Below are 19515 nucleotides of genomic sequence, written 5' to 3'. Positions count from 1 at the left end.
CCAAAAAATGGTTAGCAAGTGGCATTTTCTTTGGTCCTCAGGAACCAGGAAGGCAAGATTCCTCTCCAGAAAAGTCCCAAGCTGGGACTTAACCCCTGGGCTACTTCCTGGGCATTAACAGAATTCAGATTTTAAGAATACATGAGACTGGGGCCAGGGCGGTCGAAGGAATGGAGATGCAGGAGCAACCAGCTTTGGGGAGTCTGCCTCTGCCTGATACAGAGTCTAGGTCTAGGGGAGCCTTGGAGGGCAGAGAGGGCAGATGGGGGATGGGAGGAGCTATATGCCTAAGGCTACCAACAGTTATTTTAAATGACATGATTCAAACCCAGTGCTCACTTTAGCAGCTCATTCGCCATTCCTACCACTCTCCGATTCCTAGGTACCCCTGCATCGTGCGCCACAGAGCGGAATGCCCAGTGTCGCCCTTAGCCTTTAAAGAAAAAGAACTGCAGATGCGAAATATTCTTCCCGCAGGCAATGTTTGCCCATCACTTGTGCCAGTCCCAAAAGATGGAGTAGTTCAAAGCAGCTAGAATGCCTTGGGGGTAGGGGGTGAGGGCTTGGGTACCTGGGAGAGGGTGCCACTGAATCAAAGGGTCTTAAGAGAGCGAGCATGCCACTGGGCTAGCAACGCAAAGTATCAGGAGCGTCCCACCCTCTGATAGCCTCAGTTCCCCTGTTTAGCAAGTGTACTTGAACCTTCTCTAACAGGATCTAGTGAGGATTAGGGAAAGGCGAGCCTTTGGGCAGGCTGGGGCGCGCGTGGTCCGGGCGCGGGTGCGGGTGCGGGTTCGAGCTGCAGAGAGGCAGGGCGGGGCGAAGAGGCTGATCACGCCGGCGGGGAGGCCGGGCTGCTGGGGAGGCCGGGCTGCCGGGGCGGGCGGACGGGTATCGCTGCGCGCAGTGCGTGCAACTGCGGAGCGCGCCGCTCTCTCGGCCGCGGCATCACATGAGCAGAGGCACCGGGAGCGGCGCAGCCCCGCCGGTGGGCGCCCCAACAGCTGCAGCCCCGAGCCCCTGCCAGTCCTAACCATGTCTATCTGTTGTTGTTTCTTTTTCAGAGACTATGGCAGTTCCAAGAGGAAATCAGGTAAGGGAGTCTTTTCTCTCTCACCTCCCTGCTGCCTGCACGCGTCCCTCTCTGATCCTGCGCAGGACTTTCGGGGGAGGGGGAATGTTTGCTTGGCCTGCTGGCACCGTGGTCCTGTATGCTGGGGGATGCATCCATTGCCCCCTCCCTGACCCTTGCCCTCTAAGTTCTCTGCCACTCACACTTTCATTCTCCTCCTTAGTCCCTCTGACTCCCGGATGATGGGAGTGGGGGGTGCATGAGGTAGGGGTGTCTCAGGAAGGGTCGAAGCCACCGCAGCATCTTCAGCGGGAGCCTGCACCCCAGCTGCAGGAGCCACTGCTGGATACTGCTGTGGCTTTCCCGTGCGTCCTTCGCGCTGCGGTGGAAGAGTTTGTGGATATGTAGGGTCTTGCGTGGGAAAGTGAGAGGGGACTGAGAAGGGGTCGCTCTTGAGAGACTTAGGTTTGTTGCACCATACCTCGGACCTGAACCCTCCCCCAGCTCTGAGCTTGCGCTCCGGGTTTTGTGTGTGGTGGTGGTGGTGGTGGTGGTGGTGTGTGTGTGTTGGGGAGTGGATCTGCTGCCCCCGCGCGGCTTGCAGAGACGTAGGAGGGGGTCCTCACCCTCAGTATGTATAGGCCCTCCCCAAGAGCAAGAGTGAGGTTATCCTCTGACAGAGAGGCTGTCCCTAGAGGGTTAGAAGATTCTTTCTGGGTGCGGGAGACTCTCCCAAATGGCACACGCCTGGATGTGGGCGGGGTGTAGTTACTTGGGGGGAGGGCGATCTTTTTAAATTAGTGGGATGAGTTCTGGGGTGCAGGGCTGGGGCAGACGGAGCAAGCTATGTTGGCGTATGTGTTTTCTGTGTGGCAGGGCGTCATGGACAGTCTTCCGAAGAGTCTAGTCTTACTTTTGGAGATAAGTCCAAATAGCTCACGTTCCAGGCCCCTATGTCCCAATGCCGGGGTCGGGGGTCGGGGTGTCTGTGGACCAAGTAGAGGCTTGTGTGCTGCCCGTGATGGGTAGGAATTGAGGTAATTGTATTCTGTGTCCTTGTAAATACAGGGTGGGATGTGCTGGGAGTACAAGTGCTCTCTTACCAGCTTATTGGGAGGAACAAAGTCGCATCCGTGGGTGTGGGAGGCCAAGTGTTAGGTTGAGTGGACGTGGGTGGTCCTCCTGATAACTGGGCAGTACCTGTGTCTGCATCTTTGTGTGCAGAGGCTGAGTGTCCTCCGTGTATCGGCTGAAACTTGTTCAAGCTTGTTTAGTTGTAGGGTAAGATGTGTGTGTGTGTGTGTACTTGTCTAACAGCCGTGCCAGGGTATCTCAGCTATGCCCGAAGCAGAAGGCCATCATCTCCTTTTGTGAAAAGGAGAGTGAAGAGCCTAAAAAGTTTTGTCATCAACACTTCCAGCCAAGAGAACAGGGCTGGAGGGGCAAACCTGGGGCTCTGATGACTACGACAGTTGTCTGAAGTTCAAGTGTAGTGCGTTCTGAACGCCAGGTCCCGCTTGGTTTTGGGAAGTTTCTTGTAGTTTCTTCATTGTGTTTAAAACAATAATGATGATAATACCTGCCTCGTGTAATATAGAATAGCCTATAATATAGAATAGCACTTAATAACACCACCATGTAATAACATATAGTACTAGGTATAGCATAATATTATATATTTATATTATAAATATTGTATAGTACTATATAAAATACTGTAGCAGTAGTGGTTACCCATGGTCCTCGTGGTCCACTCGTTTAAGGTGGGGCCCTGTGCCTCCCCCATAACCTCCCCAGGATGACTTCTCAGTTTCACTGACTTCCACTTCCATCCAGGAAAAAGACAGATGAGGAAATTGAATTTACGTTGGTATGCTTATGGTAATGGCCACTTAGTGTCGCGGTTAAAGTGCCAGGCTGGAGCCAGGCAGCAGGCATTCAGAGCCAGGCTCTTTCCCCTGCGACTCTTGGGAGATGGTCTCCCTCTCAGTACTTATTCTGTCTTTTGTAACTTAGGGATATTTGCATCCACTTTAAATAGCTATCTTCATAGGTCCTTAGGTAGGCCATCTTGCCCAGATGTTTAGTCAGGCCTTAATTTGTATGTTTCTGTAAGATGTTGTTTAATGAAATTAAGATTTAAGTCGGTGAACCCTGAATAAATTCAATTACCCTCTCTAAAATGGTGAGCCTTATCCAATCTCTCTCTCTCTCTCTCTCTCTCTCTCACACACACATACACACACACACACACACACACACACACACACACACACACACCCACCATCAAGGAGAGCTGCCATAGCTTGCCTTTGGACTTGGCTGCAGCTCCTTCCCAGGCTCCTGCCTGCTCTCTCATCAGACTTTGTGCTCACCAAGTCTCCGTAGTCACGTGAGCCAATTTCTAAAATAAATCCTTTTTTCCCCCTCTATGTGCACACTGTGTTGGCCTGTTCCTCTGGAGAACGCTAGCACACACCTCCATCGCAGTAATGAAGACTAGATAGGTTAGTGTCTGAGTGTGGCTAGATCATTCTCTGCAGCAGAGAAGGCTTTCCTGAAGTGTTCCTCATTGAGCACGCCGTGCCCAGAACTTCACATGTTCTTCACGTGTTCTTCACGTGTTCTTCACATGTTCTTCACATGTTCTTCACATGTTCTTCACATGTTTCTTCATGTTCTGCTCTGCCACACTGCAAGGAGAAATCACTGACTGTTCCCGGGCACACGCAGAGTCAGAGTCCAGGTTTAGGGCTCTCGCCCACGGCACAGTGAAGCTGCCCAGGGTTGCTCACACTGGGGATGTGGAATCCTGTTTCATGTCTGCTTTCCCGCCTAGTTCCAGAAAACTCGGCTCCTTCACAGGAGACCCTTGCTGTTCCTGGGACCAAGGACACTTTTCTAGAAGTGGTCTGGTCATAGGGTCCAGGTTTCCTGCCTCGTGCTCAGGTGAGCCGGTACCTGTCGCTGTGCCCTGCTCAGAACTGCTAAAGCAGGGCTCGAGTCAGAGTACTTATTTGGCATGTATGAACCCTTAGGCTGTAATCATCAGGACCGAATAAACCCAGTTTGGCAGTCTGTGCCTGCAGCCTAGCCACTCAGGAGCTCTAGGCAGGGGGATCAGAAGTTCAAGGGCATCTTTGGACATATAATAACCAGCCTTGGTTACATGAGACTCTGAACTAGCACTCGAAATCCTAGAAAGAAGCTATGGTGGGTGGCAAAGGCTGATTTGTGGGCTGATGAGAACAGCAATGGTGTAGAGAGTTGGGATGGTGCAAGTCCAGTGCCTAATTATCTTGATTTACCTTTAGCTTCACCCATAGCCATTTATTGCCCCCCTCTGTATGTGACTTAACATTTTTGGTACCATTAGGTAAATCGTTTGGGATATATGAACAGGATCCAAGTTTCCGCCAACCAAAGGGTTAAGAATACTGTCAGGTACTTTCTGAAACCTACGGCAGAGCCTCCACCGCACCCTGTCGTCTCCCCCATGCAGCTGTTGCCTGCTACCTGATGGATTTGAAAGTATATCGCCTTATGGCTTTCTTTGCTCCTGTTTCTATAAACAAGATCGCTGCCTCTTTGGAACACATTATTTGGGGGAAACATGAATCTTTGTTCCTCATTGTGGGCTCTGGAATGAACCAACTCCTTTGTTCCTTTGAGATGCGAGCTGCTTCTGTAGTTGATGAGACCCTGGTTCCCTGCCCCCAGCCCCCCAGATATCAGCAGGAAGGCTTGTGCAGAGCAGAGGAAGAGCAGTGTCACATGGCACACAGCCTGGCGGAGGGGGCAGGCCCGGTGACATTTGACAGTGAGAAGGGTGGCCTGGACTTTTTCTGCATCTCTCCTTCTGCTAAATCTTTCCTTGCGGACCTGGTTCCTTCTGCCTAACGGCTAGAAGCCATCTTTGGCTTTCACCCTCCCTTCCTTCTGCCTATCAGCTGGGCCTCCTGATCCACTCACTTCTGCCTGTGCCCACTGTCACCTTAGAGGGCCGCCTTCCACCTCGCAGGGAATCCCTCAGGCTCCCAGGAAGCCTCCACCTTTACTCCGGTAGTTGCCATTCCCCGCAGCACCGCTAGAGGGCACTCGTAAAGTACATTCCAAACCCGCTGAAATTTCCCCGGGGGACTACCACGCGATGAAAAACAATTCCTTATTCTGGCTTCAGAGCCCTGCATAATTGACCCCCGCTGCCTTTCTGACTCGGGCTCTGCCCCTACATTCCCATCAGGTCAAACCTGTTCAACCGCGGGGTCATCGTCTGCTCCTAAGATATCTCGCTCATTTCTCTGGCGACTTTCGTACTTGCTGTTCCCTGGACCTGGAATAATGTTCCTCCCTGTGGCTGGCTGGCTCCTTTTTATTATCTCGGAGGAGCCACCCCAGCCGCACCCTCTCAAATCTCTGCCCCTTCCCTGTCGCTGACACTCCAGTTAGTTACCTTGTACACATTCTTGCTTACTGCCTATCTCCCACCACCTTGAAACTGCGGCCTCCATACAAGCCCCGCTCCGTGGGCAAGTGATTTGGAGACCGAGTACCTGGATCATGCAGTGAGAGTCAGGAAAGGTGGCCTCTCATCCGGGCTTGGGGGGACATTGGACCTAGAAGGAACTTTTCTGACTTGGGAGCCGAGAGCCGGAAGAGGCTTTGGTTATCTAGCGAGAGTACACTCAGAAATCTAAGCAAGCAAGACTAATCGTAGCTTGTTTGGAAATCAGTTATATGACCTTCCTGAGCCCCAGCTGTATTCGGGCACTGTACCCATGTTGGTGTTGCAGAAATATGCCTGCCGTTTGGAAGTTCACAGTGACGAGCTGTTCTATGAAAGGCGCCCGGTGACAGGGGAGTGGTGGAGGAACAGGGCTGTGCACAGTGTGAACGAAGGCCCAGCTGCTCAAGCAGGCTATGGCAGGGAAGATGATGAGCAGCAGGGGCCGAGGGGGAGGGAAGGGGGTAGCAGAGGAGAGGATGGGGGGCCGTTTACAGCACAGACTGCGACTGCACGGGGCTGTTGACTTTCTCTGAGTTAAATGAATGGCACAGAGTGATACGATTTGGATGGTTTTCTGGCTGGTGATTGGAACTGCATAGAGGGCAAAGAGGAGAGATGTTGTCCCAGCAACAGCGGCAACCCTGGGTGGATTTGATGATTCAGAAAGTCTGGGAGCCGGAGAGTGTCCGTCAAGCTGCTTGATAACCTGGTTTGCTTTCTATGGCTATGATAAAACATTCGGAATAAAAAGCGGCTCGGCGAGGAAAGGGTTTATGTGGCTTACAAGCTCACAGTCCATCGCTGTTAGAGCGGGAACTCCAGGCAGGGACTGAAGCGAGGTCACGGAGGAATGCTGCAAGCTGCATGCTGCATGCTGCCCGCTGCCCATGGCTCCCAAGAAAGCTTGAGGAGCTCTGCAAGCTGCCACTAGGGGGCGCAGTTTCCCACAGAGCCTCTGGGATGGAGGCTTCTATGTGTGCCACTTGCCAGGCAGAGGGGACCTGGCGCTCCTTCCCACCCAGAACTCTGGCGAGCTCCAGTTTAAATGCAAACGAGGTTGCTCAAGAGTGTTGCGAGATTGTTTTCTTGGGCAAGTGTTGATGTTTCTGATGAAGTCCTGTTTATTCTTAGAAAAGCTGTGAGCTCAGCCTGCCTTCCATCGCCACGATCATTAAACGGTCTTATTGGGCCCAGTTAATGAGATCAACGCTGATGTGGTTCTGTTGTTGTTGGAGTTGAGAATTTAGGGTTTGGCATCTGACACACTAGATAGAATTCAAACCTCAGCTTGGCTCAGTTGGCTTTGCTCTTGGCAAGTTTGTGTTTATTTGTTTATTGTTTATTTTAGGCTTTGAAGGGAGGAGAGGCCTTTAACCTGGGAGTAAAAAGATTCAGTCACAGTATTTATTTCCACTTTTTGAACCCCAAAGGAGTGTACATTCTGAACCGGGAGGCCTGCTTTGTGCCACAGTTCTGCCAGCTGTATGTTCCTAAGTCCTTAGCTTCTGTGTGAAATGGGATGCAGGAGGCCGCAGAGATAGGAGAGGGTGCTGGTGTAGGCTCCTCCCCCATCCAGCATGGGCACCAAGTAGATGCCACGTTCGAGTTGGTACCTGAAGAGGCCAAAAGTGTGCAGGAGACCCTTGGAACTGTAGTTACAGGTGGCTGTGAGCTGCCCAGCGTGGCTGCTGAGAACGGAACCCAGGTCCTCTGCAAGAGCAGCAAGGGTCTTCACTGCGGAGCCACTCTCAAGCCCCTGTGCTCCAGCCTCTAGAGTAACCCAGGGCAGGCCTGTGCCTCTAGGCCTGGCTATGAGGTTGGGCGGGTTTGTTGCTTTGTTTTGTTTGTTAGTTTTTGGGGTTTTTTTTAGTTCATTTATTTTTAATTGTTCTTTAAATTTTTTTATATTTTTAATTTTTTTACATTTTAAAATTTTTATAAAATTAAATATTTTTAATTTTATAAACTGTTATAAAATACTTGAAAGTAGATAAAGACAGCACATATCTGAAATATTTATTTCTGTGTGTAGGGGCATGTGTGACATGTCACAGTTGGTTCCCTGCCTGGGGTCAACCCAGGTCATCAGATTTGGTGGCAAGTGCCTTGCCCACCCAGCCATCTCTCTGGCCCCTTGCTTTGTACTTTTGAGACAGTCTCACTCTGTAACCCAGACTGGCCTTGAACTCACGGCAGCCTTTCTAACTTGGCCTCTCCAGTACAGGATTAGAGGCATAAGCCAACATGCATGGCTAAATTAGTCTTTATTTATGTTTTAAGTTTGCTTAGTTATGCTTTTAAATTATTATATTTGTCAGTGTTTTGCCTACATGTATGTCTCGGTAGTAACACATGTATGCCCGATGTCTGAAGCGATCAGAAGCACTCTTCTGTTGGGTCTCCTGGAACTGAAGCTGTAGATGGGGGTGAGCCATGATGTAGGTACTAGGAGTTGAACCCAGGTTCTCTAAAAGAGCAGCAAGTGCCCTTAGCTACCGAGCCATCTCTCTAACCCCCTAAGTTCAGTTTTGAATAAAGTGTATTTTTTCTGATAGTAAGACTTATCCATAATTACTAGCTACTATAAAAAGCGATCTATCCAGAAAAGCTAGGCCCAACTTTTGGTTTCTTTCTTTCTTTTTTTTTTTTTTTTTTTTTTAATTTTATTTTAGTTTTGTTTTTTCCAGACAGGGTTTCTCTGTGTAGCCCTGGCTATCCTGGAACTCACTCTGTAGACCAGGCTGTCCTTGAACTCAGAGATCCAACTGCCTCTGCCTCCCAAGTGCTGAGATTAAAGGCTTGTACCACCACTGCTCAGCCCACTTTTTTTTTGTTTGTTTTGGTTTTTTTTGTTTTTTTCCGAGACAGGGTTTCTCTGTGTAGCCCTGGCTGTCCTGGAACTCACTTTGTAGACCAGGCTGGCCTCGAACTCAGAAATCCACCTGCCTCTGCTTCCTGAGTGCTGGGATTAAAGGCATGCGCCACCACACCCGGCTACGCTCAGCCCACTTTTAAAAAATATTTTTATGCTTATTTACATGCGTGCGTGCGTGCGTGTGTGTGTGTGTGTGTGTGTGTGTGTGCATGCACTAAAACATGTATGTGAAGGTCAGAGCATAATTGATGAAAGTGGCTTTTCCCCTTCAGGTCAGCAGTCCTGGTGGCAAGCACTTGTCACTCAGTGACAAGACTTGTCTTGTCAGTCCCCGTTCTTCTTTTATAGATGAGGTACCTAAGAGTGGCCACTTGTCCATGGTGAAGGTTGGACAGAACCTGGCTTCCTGCTGACTCGGGTGAGGGTGGGGGTGGAGCTCAGTGAGGAAAGCTACAGTGTAGCCAAGCCAGCAGGGCCGGGAGGCTTTGGGGGTCTGCTTTGCCCACCATTAGTGCTAAGGCAGTCACCTTCCCTGCAGAGTGCTGGTTTCTGCATCTTTGAAGCCTCCATTGGCTTCCCTCCCACAGAGTGCCCAGCTCCAAAGCTGTCAGAGATTTGTGTAGGCAGACCAAGGAGAGTAGGAGAGCTGTCACCTACGGAGGGGAGGCTGGAGAAAGGGCCTCTGAAGCTGGCATGAGCTTCAGCGTGTGAGCTGTGCCCTTCGAAGCGACAGGCCTGACTGAGGACGTGGGGTTGAGATGGATGGGAAGTTAGGAAGGAGAGGAAGGCAGGAGAGGAGCCAGGGCAGGGGAGGGGGAGACGTGAGCGAGATGGGGCTGGAAAGGAAGCCTTAGAGAATGTAGGCTTCCCACTACCAAAGCAATTTCCAGGGCTCAGGGCTTCCTGGTCCACGTAAACCTCTCATCCACTGTGGAAGAAGGCCCAAGCTGTTTTGTGAACATGACCAAAATCCTCCTGGCACCCTCCTTTGGCCTGTCCCTCATGAGCATGTCTTGTTGCGGCAACGTCAGCTTCTGGCGCATCTCACCCAGGGTTGTGTTTTTATAAACAGCGTGACTCTTCATGGCACCGGCCTCTCAGCCTCGTATCACCCCAGAAATACAAAGCCATCTAATTGGAACTGTCGCTGATTGATGGAGCTTCACGGCCAGCCGCGCTCGCGTGGCAGTCTGTGAGAATGCCAGTGTTGCTCACATGCCATGTGATTGTGATTGCGGATCACAAGCCAATCCGAGGCAGCAGCCCCCACTGCTCAGCTGGCCTGGACGCCCGATGCAGGGTGGGAGGGAGGAGCCCTCCCCAGATCCTGGGATCTCAGGAGAGAAATCGAGGTAGCTGTGAGGCCTGGTGCTTGCTTGTTGAACAGTGTCTGCTTTATGTTACTGGCTTTCTTCTGCTAGGAGAGTAGGAAGCTGGGCTGGAAGAGAACGGCCTGAGCAGAAGCCGGTCAGAATTCTGAACGTGCTCATTGAAAAATGCAGATTTTCAGGCCCTGCCCAGGCCCCCTAACTCTGCATGGGCTCCCATGGATTGCTTTGTTTCATTCTGAGGGAAGTCTCCTGTAGTCTGAGTTGGCATTAAAGTCTCTTCATGATGAAGGCTAGCCTTGAACTCCTGATCCTCACCTCACTTCCTGCCTACGAATTCCTAAACCAAACCAGGCTTTCATTCTGGGTGTAGACTGATGGCCACATCTAAGTTTTGATAGACAGTGAAGGTAGCAGGAAGAGTGTCCCTGGATTGCCCAGGAGCCTGGACCAGTTTTTCGAAGCCACTTGCAATTGGAGGTGACTTGCAAGGAGCTGTCAGAAAACAGGGTTGTAAACCCACTATCCCTGAAACATTAGCCTAAGTGTTGAGGCCATGGAGATCAGTCACCTGAGGGCCCCGTCTGGCCTCATCAGGAGACAGTGGTGAGACTCTGCCATGAGGCTGTGGCCCTGGAGAAGGAGACACCCAAGTTGTGGTCCAGCAAAGAAATGCTTCCCACCACGAACCTCAGCCAGAAAGCAACTTGTTGCTCACTTCAGATTTCTGGTTTATAGGCATGTGATGTTGGGGCAACATTTCCAGTAATGATGAAGCCAACGGAAAAACAAGAACTGGAGGGGAACGCGTCTTGCCCGTTGTATCTGCACCTTTTTCTGATCTAAAGTTACTCAGTTTAGAGACAGAAATGTGCCGTGTGGAACTTGGTTGGCTCATGGCCTTTCTATAATTGGTCAGTTTCGAAATGTGAAGGCAAAGAGTTTTTCCAAAGTTTCAGGAAATTTAGAAGTTTGTAGGAAGAGCGCGCCTTTCCCTGATTCTTTCTTCGCCCCTTTGGATCTTGTCTCCATGTGAGCCAAGCAGCTGGCATAAGGAAGGACTGAATTACGTTAGGACAAGAGTCTTGTGTTAAGAGAGCAGGGCCATGTCAGGATCCTGTCACATTCCTGGCTCAGAGGAACATGGTTCCCTGTCATCCCTTCCTTGGCTCTGTTTCTGACTGGATGTGGTGCCTTGGGAGTCTGTGGTCTGGGGGGCAGCTTTTCCTTCCTCTCTGGGGTCTCCCCTGCTCACCCCAGATTCCAGATTCCAGAGGGCTCCCTGAGTGTTAAACAGGGTCTAAGCGAATTTATAACCATTCCTGAAGGAGGGTTAAAGTCCCTGTAAAGCAGAGATGACAAGCCAGCGACACAGGCCAGACTAAGACTGCCTTTTCCTAAGGCCTCACGAAGACCTTGCACAAGCATGGATCTGCTGGGGAGGGACATGCTCCCTCCATGCACAGTTGCCCCTGCCCCCTCCCCCACCCCATCAATCTCGTGGCTCCTAGGTCATCGTTTACATTTGATCCCAGGGTTCTGATTTCAGAGCCCATCCCCACACTCCTGTGACCTGGGCTGCCTCCGTTTAAGGCCAGTGGCCCTGTGTACAGCGGAGACAGTCTGGAAGACACAGAAGATTCATAAAGGCTGAATGGATGGGGGCAAGTTTCCAAGAAAGTACTGGTCTGGGCCTTCCCTCCATGGCCTCTTGGGCCCTGGTTATGGCTGTTTTATAGATTTGTTTGCTAAGCAACTGAGAATCTATTATGTGCCAGGGCACATGGTCCCAGCCCCAGGGATAGCAAGATGAACTTGAGGAGATCTTTGTCTTCCAGGACCCCCACTTGAATGAGAGAATAAGCCAACCAGGGTGTCAATAAACATAACAGCACAAATACCACAGATGGGTGGGGCATAGCAGTCCAAGCAGGGAGGCGCTAGCCCTCCTGAAGCTAATTTACTAAGGGTTTTGTTTCTTTCTTTTTTTTATTCATTTATTTTTGTTGTGCCAGGGTGTGTCACTTTTCTATTGCTGTGAGACAAACACCTATGGCAAACACTGTTATAAACAGAACGAGTTTAATTGGGCTCACGGCTCTGGTTCCATAGGGTTAGAGTCCGTGATGCTGGAACGCAGGCATGGTGGCTGGAGCAGCCAGCTGAGAACTCACATCTTGATCCGTGTGTAGGAGACAGAGAGCACCCTGGTGATGGTAGGAGGCTGTTGAGACCTGAGCCTGTCTCCACTGACATCTCCTCCAACAAGACCGCAGCTCCTGATCTCTGCCAAACAGGTCCACCAAACAGGAACCAAGCATTCAAATGTATGATCTTATGGGGGACTGTTTTCATTGGGCCCACCACATGGGGATTAAACATCATGCATGCTAAACAAATTGTCTACCACTGAGCTGTTTATCCCTACACACACACACACACACACACACACACACACACACACCTTTTTTTAAAAAACTTTATTTTTGCCGGGCGTGGTGGCGCACGCCTTTAATCCCAGCACTCGGGAGGCAGAGGCAGGTGGATTTCTGAGTTCGAGGCCAGCCTGGTCTACAAAGTGAGCTCCAGGATAGCCAGGGCTATACAGAGAAACCCTGTCTCGAAAAAACCAAAAAAAAAAAAAAAAAAAACTTTATTTTATGTTTTAAGACATACCCTAGCTAAGTTGTCCAGTGATGTTGCTGATAAAACACCACGACAGAAAGCAACTTAGAAAGGAAAGGGTTTGTTCCATCTTTCATCTCCCAGGCCACACTCCATCTAGGGGAAGTCAGGGCAGGAACCTGAGGCAGAGAAACTGAAGCAGAGGGCATGAGAACACTGCTTACTGGCTTGTTGCTCATGCTCAGCCAGCCTGCTTTCCTATACCATCCAGGACTACTGCGTAGGAGTTAGCGCCACCCACAGTGGCCTGTAATCTCCTACATCAATCATCAGTCAAATATTTTCTCGATTAAGACTCTTTCCCAGATGACCCCAGCTCATGTCAAGTTGATATAAAAACTTGTCAACACACTGGCCATGAGTTTGAGCATTTGAGGATCAGGAGTTTGGGTCATGCTCGGCTACTTAGGGAGTTTCAGGCTAGTCTGGACTACACTGAGATAGTGTTTCTAGGCTTCAGGGGTGGGGCTATTAAAAAAAAATCCTATCATCTGGGGGACTGGGATGCCTGGGTCATGAGTTTGAGGCCAGCCTGGGCTACATGGTATCTCAGTAAGGAAACATAGAAAGTAAACTGGGCATCTGGCTTCTCCATATCTGGGAGTACTGTGTGAGAGACATGATACAGATCACACCGGCTAATAGATACAGTGTGTCTGAACAGGAGAAAACGTGTTCCAGGGGCCTCCTCCAGCCTTCTTGTTAGAGGAGGACCCGGGAGGGCCCTGGAGCAGTTTCTCAGAGGCATTTGTTCACACCCATGGAAGGAGGGCAAGAATTCTGGCTGAATTCCTGGCTGTAGGACCCCACCTAGGCATCTGGCATCGGGACATGCTCCCTAGGGCTGTGCCTGTGACCCCCCTCTGGGGATGAGGCTCCAGGAAGCAGAACTTCTCAGAGTTGATGAGGGAGCACACTAACAGGATAGAGAACAGCCTTGTGCTAGCACAGGGAAGCCTGGGCGGGGCCCTGAGAAGTAGTCTGTCCCCAGTGAGCGAGGATCACAGTGCCTGAGAGAGAATCCCGGAGACCTGGACTTCACTCCATTCTCCCTGTGGGAAGTTCAGCCTGCGCTGTGGTATGGAAGGGTTAACTCGAGCCCCACCCCACCCCTGTCCTGCAGGCAACTAGGCTGCTGCTTTCTGGATAAAGCTTTGTCACGTGAGAGAGCCAGCTGTGGGGATTTCCCCAGCCGTGATGTGTGCATGCGTCTTAAGTGCATGCATGCACAACCGTTTACGTGGCAGTCTGTGAGCTCAGGGGACCTGTCTAAACACTTGCAGATCAGGGGTGGGCCAAGTCAGGAGAGGCCCAGGGCCTCTAGCAGACACTGTGGAGGAGGGGATTGACTGGGCCTGGATCCCACCAGTCTCTGTACAAGAGCACTTTGCACCTTCATAGACTACTGTCTCCTGTAACATCCACCATGCCACAAAGCTATATTGCTTATGGGTGCTTTGTTGTTATTGTTGTTGCTGTTGTTTTGAGCCCTTGGAAGGCTTTGCCATGCAGTCTTCTGGGATTTTCTGCTGGGCCTGAGGGTCCGTCTTTGTACTTTGGTGCCCAGGAAGGTGAAGGACTTTCCTCAGCCTCAGAAGGCCTGCACGTGGCTCAGGAGGGCAATTTTGGATTAGATCAGCGGTCTCAACCTTCCTTATGCTGTGACCCTTTAGTTCCTCATGATGTGGTGACCCCCCCCCCAGCCATAAAATTATTTTCATTGCTACTTCATAGCTGCAATTTTTCTACTGTTTACTGTTATGAACTGTAATATAAACTTCTGATATGTGACACACACCCCCAAAGGGGTCTCAACCCACAAGTTGATAATCCCTAGGCTAGATTAAGATTAGGGCCACAGGCATCAAATGAGCCTTGGTTCCCTTGAAACCAATGGAGTGAAGACCAAAGAAGGCTCCTGCCCCTTTCATCCACTGAGGTTAAACTGGACACTTGAGTGTTTCCAGTGTGATAGAATCGTAGTCAGGGTTAAGACAAAAGGAAATTCAAGACTAACTGGAGACACACAACACTTTGAGTGTGTATGCTAAGATTGGAACCCAGGGCCTTTATACATTCTAGACAAGTGTTCTAACACTAGGATATGTATCTAGCCTAGCTTAGCATGTTTTTATTCAACATCTATTATGTGCCAAATATTTGCTAAGATTATAATCCTAGCGGGTGTTCTGGAGGTGGTTAAAACAGTGAACAGTACAGGGCAAAGGTAGGTGAGATAGACCAACCTTTAAAAAATGCAAGCCGGGCGTGGTGGCGCACGCCTTTAATCCCAGCACTCGGGAGGCAGAGGCAGGCGGATTTCTGAGTTTGAGGCCAGCCTGGTCTACAAAGTGAGTTCCAGGACAGCCAGGGCTACACAGAGAAACCCTGTCTCAAAAAACAAAAAAACAAAACAAAACAAACAAACAAAAAAATGGATATTCTGCTGCTAGTCCTCCACCAAAGGTTTTTGTGACAACCCTTCTCCCTCCACCCAAAAAAAAAAAAGGTCTAGACAGGAAGCCATTGAAGAGAAGTCTTAAAAATTGTGTGGGGTGCTGAAATGTAGCTCTTCACAGTTGGGACCTTCTGGCAGGGGTAGGAGGAACCCAGTTTTCTTTAAGGGGCTGGCCACTGGGAGTTTGACCATGCTCCTGCAAGAATATGGGTAGTACTCAGTGTACTTTTTCTTCTTCTTTTGTTTTGGGGAGGTCACAAGAGTGGAGGGGATGGACCTGGGAGGAGTAGGAAATGAGTGTGATCATGTGATTGGGGTGCATTATGGGAAATTTCCAAATAAGCAATTAAAAAATATTGGGTTAAGAAATGGGTATCCCCAATTTCAGTGCAGAGAAGAGCCCTTACCTGGCCCCTGCAGCCTGTGAGCCCTGTTACCGTAAGGTCTTTGGGGAACTCCCTGACTGACCTCTCCCAGGCTACCTCAGTGAGCCTGAGAGTAGAAGAAGGACACCCTGTAGAGGTGGCCTGGACGGAATCAGGGAGGTAGCCAAGGGTGCCAGACTGCCTCAAGCCGGGGGCTTCCAGGGCAGACAGTATCACTCAGTGGGGTATACATACTGTGTGTGTGTCCTCCTGTGGACATACTGTGTGTGTGTGTGTCCTCCTGTGCTGAGGATACCCAGTGGAGCTGGATCAGCAGAAGGGCCCCGGCAGTGCATGTGGACCGTGCTCACTAAATAGCTGGCCGTTGATTCTTTGATGATCTGATAGCCAGAGTCCTGAGTGAGAGACGGGATGTTCTACTCTGGATTGTCCTGGATGGGAACGTCCGTCCTGAGTGAGCATGCTGCCCTTGACTCCTCCCTACAGCCCTTCCCTCCTCCCTTTTGGCTTCTGAAGGAGTAGCCAAGGGGTGGGTGGATCCAGGACTATAGGCCTGCAGTGGCTGGATGACTGATTTATTGAAGTCACTGGCCTGTTTCTGTGCTGCCTCTGTGTGTGTGAGCACACACAATGCCCTAGGTGAGGGCTGCTCAGGGATGGCTGCTTCTCTCTGTGTGTGAGCACACACAGTGCCCTAGGTGGGGGCTGCTCAGAGATGGCTGCTTCTGTGTGTGTGTGAGCACACACAATGCCCTAGGTGAGGGCTGCTCAGGGATGGCTGCTTCTCTCTGTGTGTGAGCACACACAATGCCCTAGGTGGGGGCTGCTCAGGGATGGCTGCTTCTCTCTGTGTGTGAGCACACACAGTGCCCTAGGTGGGGACTGCTCAGAGATGTGGGTAGATAGCCTCAGGGAGACCTCTCAGTGAGTGGGGTGGACCACCAAGGCAGACCACCCGGTGGAGGGAGGGGCTGGGATGCTGGGATTCTCAGCCTTGAGTTTATTTCTTCTCTGCTGCACACAAACAACCGAGCTCCAGGAAAGGTGAGGACTTGAGAGCTGAGGGGGAGGCCACACCCAAGGGGCTGTGGGGGTCAAGCTGCAGCTGCTGGGAGCAGATGCTTAGCCCCGCCCACCCACTTCCCCACTAAGTGCTCCTCTGTCTGCCCACACATCTCCCAATGTGGCCACCTGTCTTTAAACGCTTCTGGTGTGCTGAGGCCCCTCCCTTTCCCGGGACAGCTGAGTGGTCCCGATGGTTGCTTTCCTTGAATCCCCTAGGCTGAACTGTCCTGGTCCAAGCCCTGGCTTGGGAAGGCATCCTTTTCTTGGTCCTTTAAAAGCTGTGGATTCCCCCATCTCCCCACCTGAGCAGACAATCCGCCTGTTTTTCTTTCAGCCGCTCAGGCTACAGGGTTCAGTACATTCCTGCCTTAGGTTGGGCTGTCCCATGTGTACCCTGGATTCTGGGAAAGGCAAGACTCTGGGGGAAGAAGACCTTTGTAGCTGCAGGCAAAATGTGGGAACCTGGTTGCTTTTACAGAGAGGAACGCAGCAGAAATAAATAAGGCCAGAGGGGAAGACCAGAAAATGATGTCTCCATTAGGCCCCCTTTGTTCCCAATTCCTGGTCTGCTTGCTTGGGCTCAACTCTGACACCATCTCTTCCTTGCAGTGGGGTCTTGGGAAAGGACCTTAACTCCCCTGAGCCTCAGTTCCCTCCTCTGCAGAAGGCAGATCAATTACTGTCAGGATTCAGTAGGAAGCTGTATATTACATGTTCAGCATCTTGTTCTTGTCCCACCTCCCTCGGGTTGAGTGAAGAGTGCTGCCATCTACCTGAATCTTAAGCAAGTAGTGCTCTCTCTCCCTCTCCCTCTCCCTCTCCCTCTCCCTCTCCCTCTCCTTCCCCCTCCCCCTCCCCCTCCCCCTCCCCCTCCCCCTCTCCTTCTCCCTGTCTCCCCCATACCCCCAAGTCTCCATGTGGTCTTCTGGACTGCGTGATAAGACCAGGAAGCCAAAGATGTAGCAGAGAGAGGGGATTGGAGGCATTTAGGATTGTCTTGTCCTTCTGTCCCCAGTGGTAACTCAGCCCTACTAAACTCCTTAAGTACTTTCACCCACTTGGCTTGGAAGCCTGTAGCCCAGCCAGTTAGGGCTTCGGCAAAACCAGTTACATAATTTAAAACATGAAAACAGGGACCCTCTTGTTCATAAATGATGGATGATTTCAATCCCACTACAGCATTAAGCTAGCCTTGTGTCAATGTAGAGGGTCCCAGAAGGCTACACAGAGGGCACCTCTAGGAAGCCAGCCCTACCTGAGAGGCTCAGAAGAGGATGCAGGGCATGCAGGGGTACCCTTCTGTGGTGGCAATAACCCCTCACTCTTCCAAGATCCATGGTTTCTTTCCTCTGTGGGTTTGTATGAGGAGCTATGGCTTCTGTTCATGGCGGGGCTGCCCATCTGAGAAACAGTTTATACACCATCTCAGGTCATGTTCTGTTAGAGGAACGGGATGCCTGAAACAAGGTCTCATGGAGCCCAGAGTGGCCTCAAAACTGCTGTGTAGCTAAGCATGACCTTGAGACGGCTGCCTCTGCCTCTCAAGGGCTGGAGTTACCCGGAAGGACCACCACACCTGGGTTTATGTGGTGCTGGGGTTTGAATTTGGGGCTTCACACACACTAGGCAAGCATTCTGCCAAGTGAGCCATCTCCTCTGTCTCAAGACTGAGTAATTTATAAAGAAAGAGCTTTAGCCAGGTGTAGTGGTTCACACCTTTAATCCTAGCATCGGGGAGGTGGAGGCAGGTGGATCTCTGGGAGTTTGAGACCAGTCTGGTCTACAAAGCAAGTTCCAGGACAGCCAGGGCTGTTACACAGAGAAACAGCGCTGTCCTGTCTGGAAAACAAAACAAAACAGGAAGAAAGGGTTTATATTTTAGTTCAAGGTTCAGGAGGCCAAAGAATCCATGGTCACATAGCTGCCTCTGCTCAACAGCAGACAGCAGAGGGGCAGGCAGGCAGACAGGCGTGTGCAGAGGGGAGGAAAGGAGACCAGGAGCTGTTGTGTGTGTCCCTTTCTGCTCTATTCATGGAAACAGTTACTGCTGCTACCATTTAATTCAGAGCTGCCCCCTACAGGTTGAAAGTGGTGGCCATGTTTCCTGATGACCTAGTCAAAAAGAGAAAGAAGCACACAGAGTCTGAGAAACGTAAGGAATTGGCCCTTTGCATAGTTGAACTGTAGCAAGGGAAGGAGGGAGACGATTAGGATGCAGCCGTTACTTAAAAGCTTCACGGGTATGAACAATAGAATTCCCAAAGAGGGAGAGGTTTCTCCTGAGATCCAGAAGGTGGGAAGGGTGGTGGAGAACAGAGACTTTTCATTCCATGGGGCCTGGTGGAATCTTTGAGTTGTGAAAGCTGGCCTGGCCCACCCTGGTCCCCTGAGCCTTTGGCTCACTGTCATCCTTCAAAGTTTGGGCAGTTGGCAGCCCTCTTTTGTTCCTCTAGCCAGGCCTGAAGTCCACTCCAGGTTCATTGGTTGGGAATGTGGAACTGAGTTACTCCCAGAGGAGCATCCTGCAGACACGGTTTAGGACTAGATTAGGGTGTGTGGGGCTTGACTCTGTTCAAGGTTAGGCTTAGGGAGGGGGAGGGAGTGTCCTTTCCTCATCTAGTCTAGCCAGAGCTTGTGGGAGCTTCTGGAAGTTCAAGGATACCTGCCTGTCATTTCTGGCTTCCTCTTCATCACTCAGACCTGACAGGAGTCAGGGTCAGCCTCTCAGGTGTGCACTAGACCCAGGGTCTGGCCACACCTGCAGAGACTGCATTTTTCTCTGGGCCTAGATTCTCACTGGCATTGCTGGCCAGCAGGGACAGTTGTGGCAAGAACGTGGACATCACAGATGAGAGGAAGATTCTGTCTCTACACCGTCTCATCACCCCGGACCCCACAGCTTCTGCCATTACCTATTTCCTATCATGTCCCAGAGGCCTAACTCCTCCTACCTGCCTCAGAGCTTTCAGAGGTCCTAAGAGTGTGAAAAGGCTCTGAAGAAGATGTGGGCCTTGTGTAGGGTCTTTTCACTACCGTATTACGGGAGGAGGAGGAAATCAGATTGCTAACTGTCCCATGTCAGCCACTGTAAATGGCGATGTGAGCACAAGACCCAGGTCTTTGCTCCTCTTGCTCCCCG

The 19515-nt window shown here is 50.9% G+C and overlaps 1 protein-coding gene across 3 annotated transcripts in view; it reads left to right on the top strand.

Annotated features, from left to right (window-relative positions):
* The window catches only part of Sh3pxd2a (SH3 and PX domains 2A), a 204439-nt gene that overhangs the window by 120080 nt on the left and 64844 nt on the right, over positions 1-19515 (top strand). For all 3 annotated transcript variants that reach the window (XM_006526669.4, NM_001164717.1, NM_008018.4), the window contains exon 6: positions 1065-1093. In XM_006526669.4, coding sequence (XP_006526732.1) covers positions 1065-1093 — 29 coding nt within the window. The remainder of the gene's footprint in view (positions 1-1064; positions 1094-19515) is intronic.

This window comes from Mus musculus, chromosome 19 (assembly GCF_000001635.26).
Source record: "Mus musculus strain C57BL/6J chromosome 19, GRCm38.p6 C57BL/6J".
Classification (NCBI taxonomy): Eukaryota; Metazoa; Chordata; class Mammalia; order Rodentia; family Muridae; genus Mus; species Mus musculus.
The sequence above is the reverse complement of the archived record's forward strand: the minus strand, read 5'-3'. Positions and strand labels throughout refer to the sequence as shown.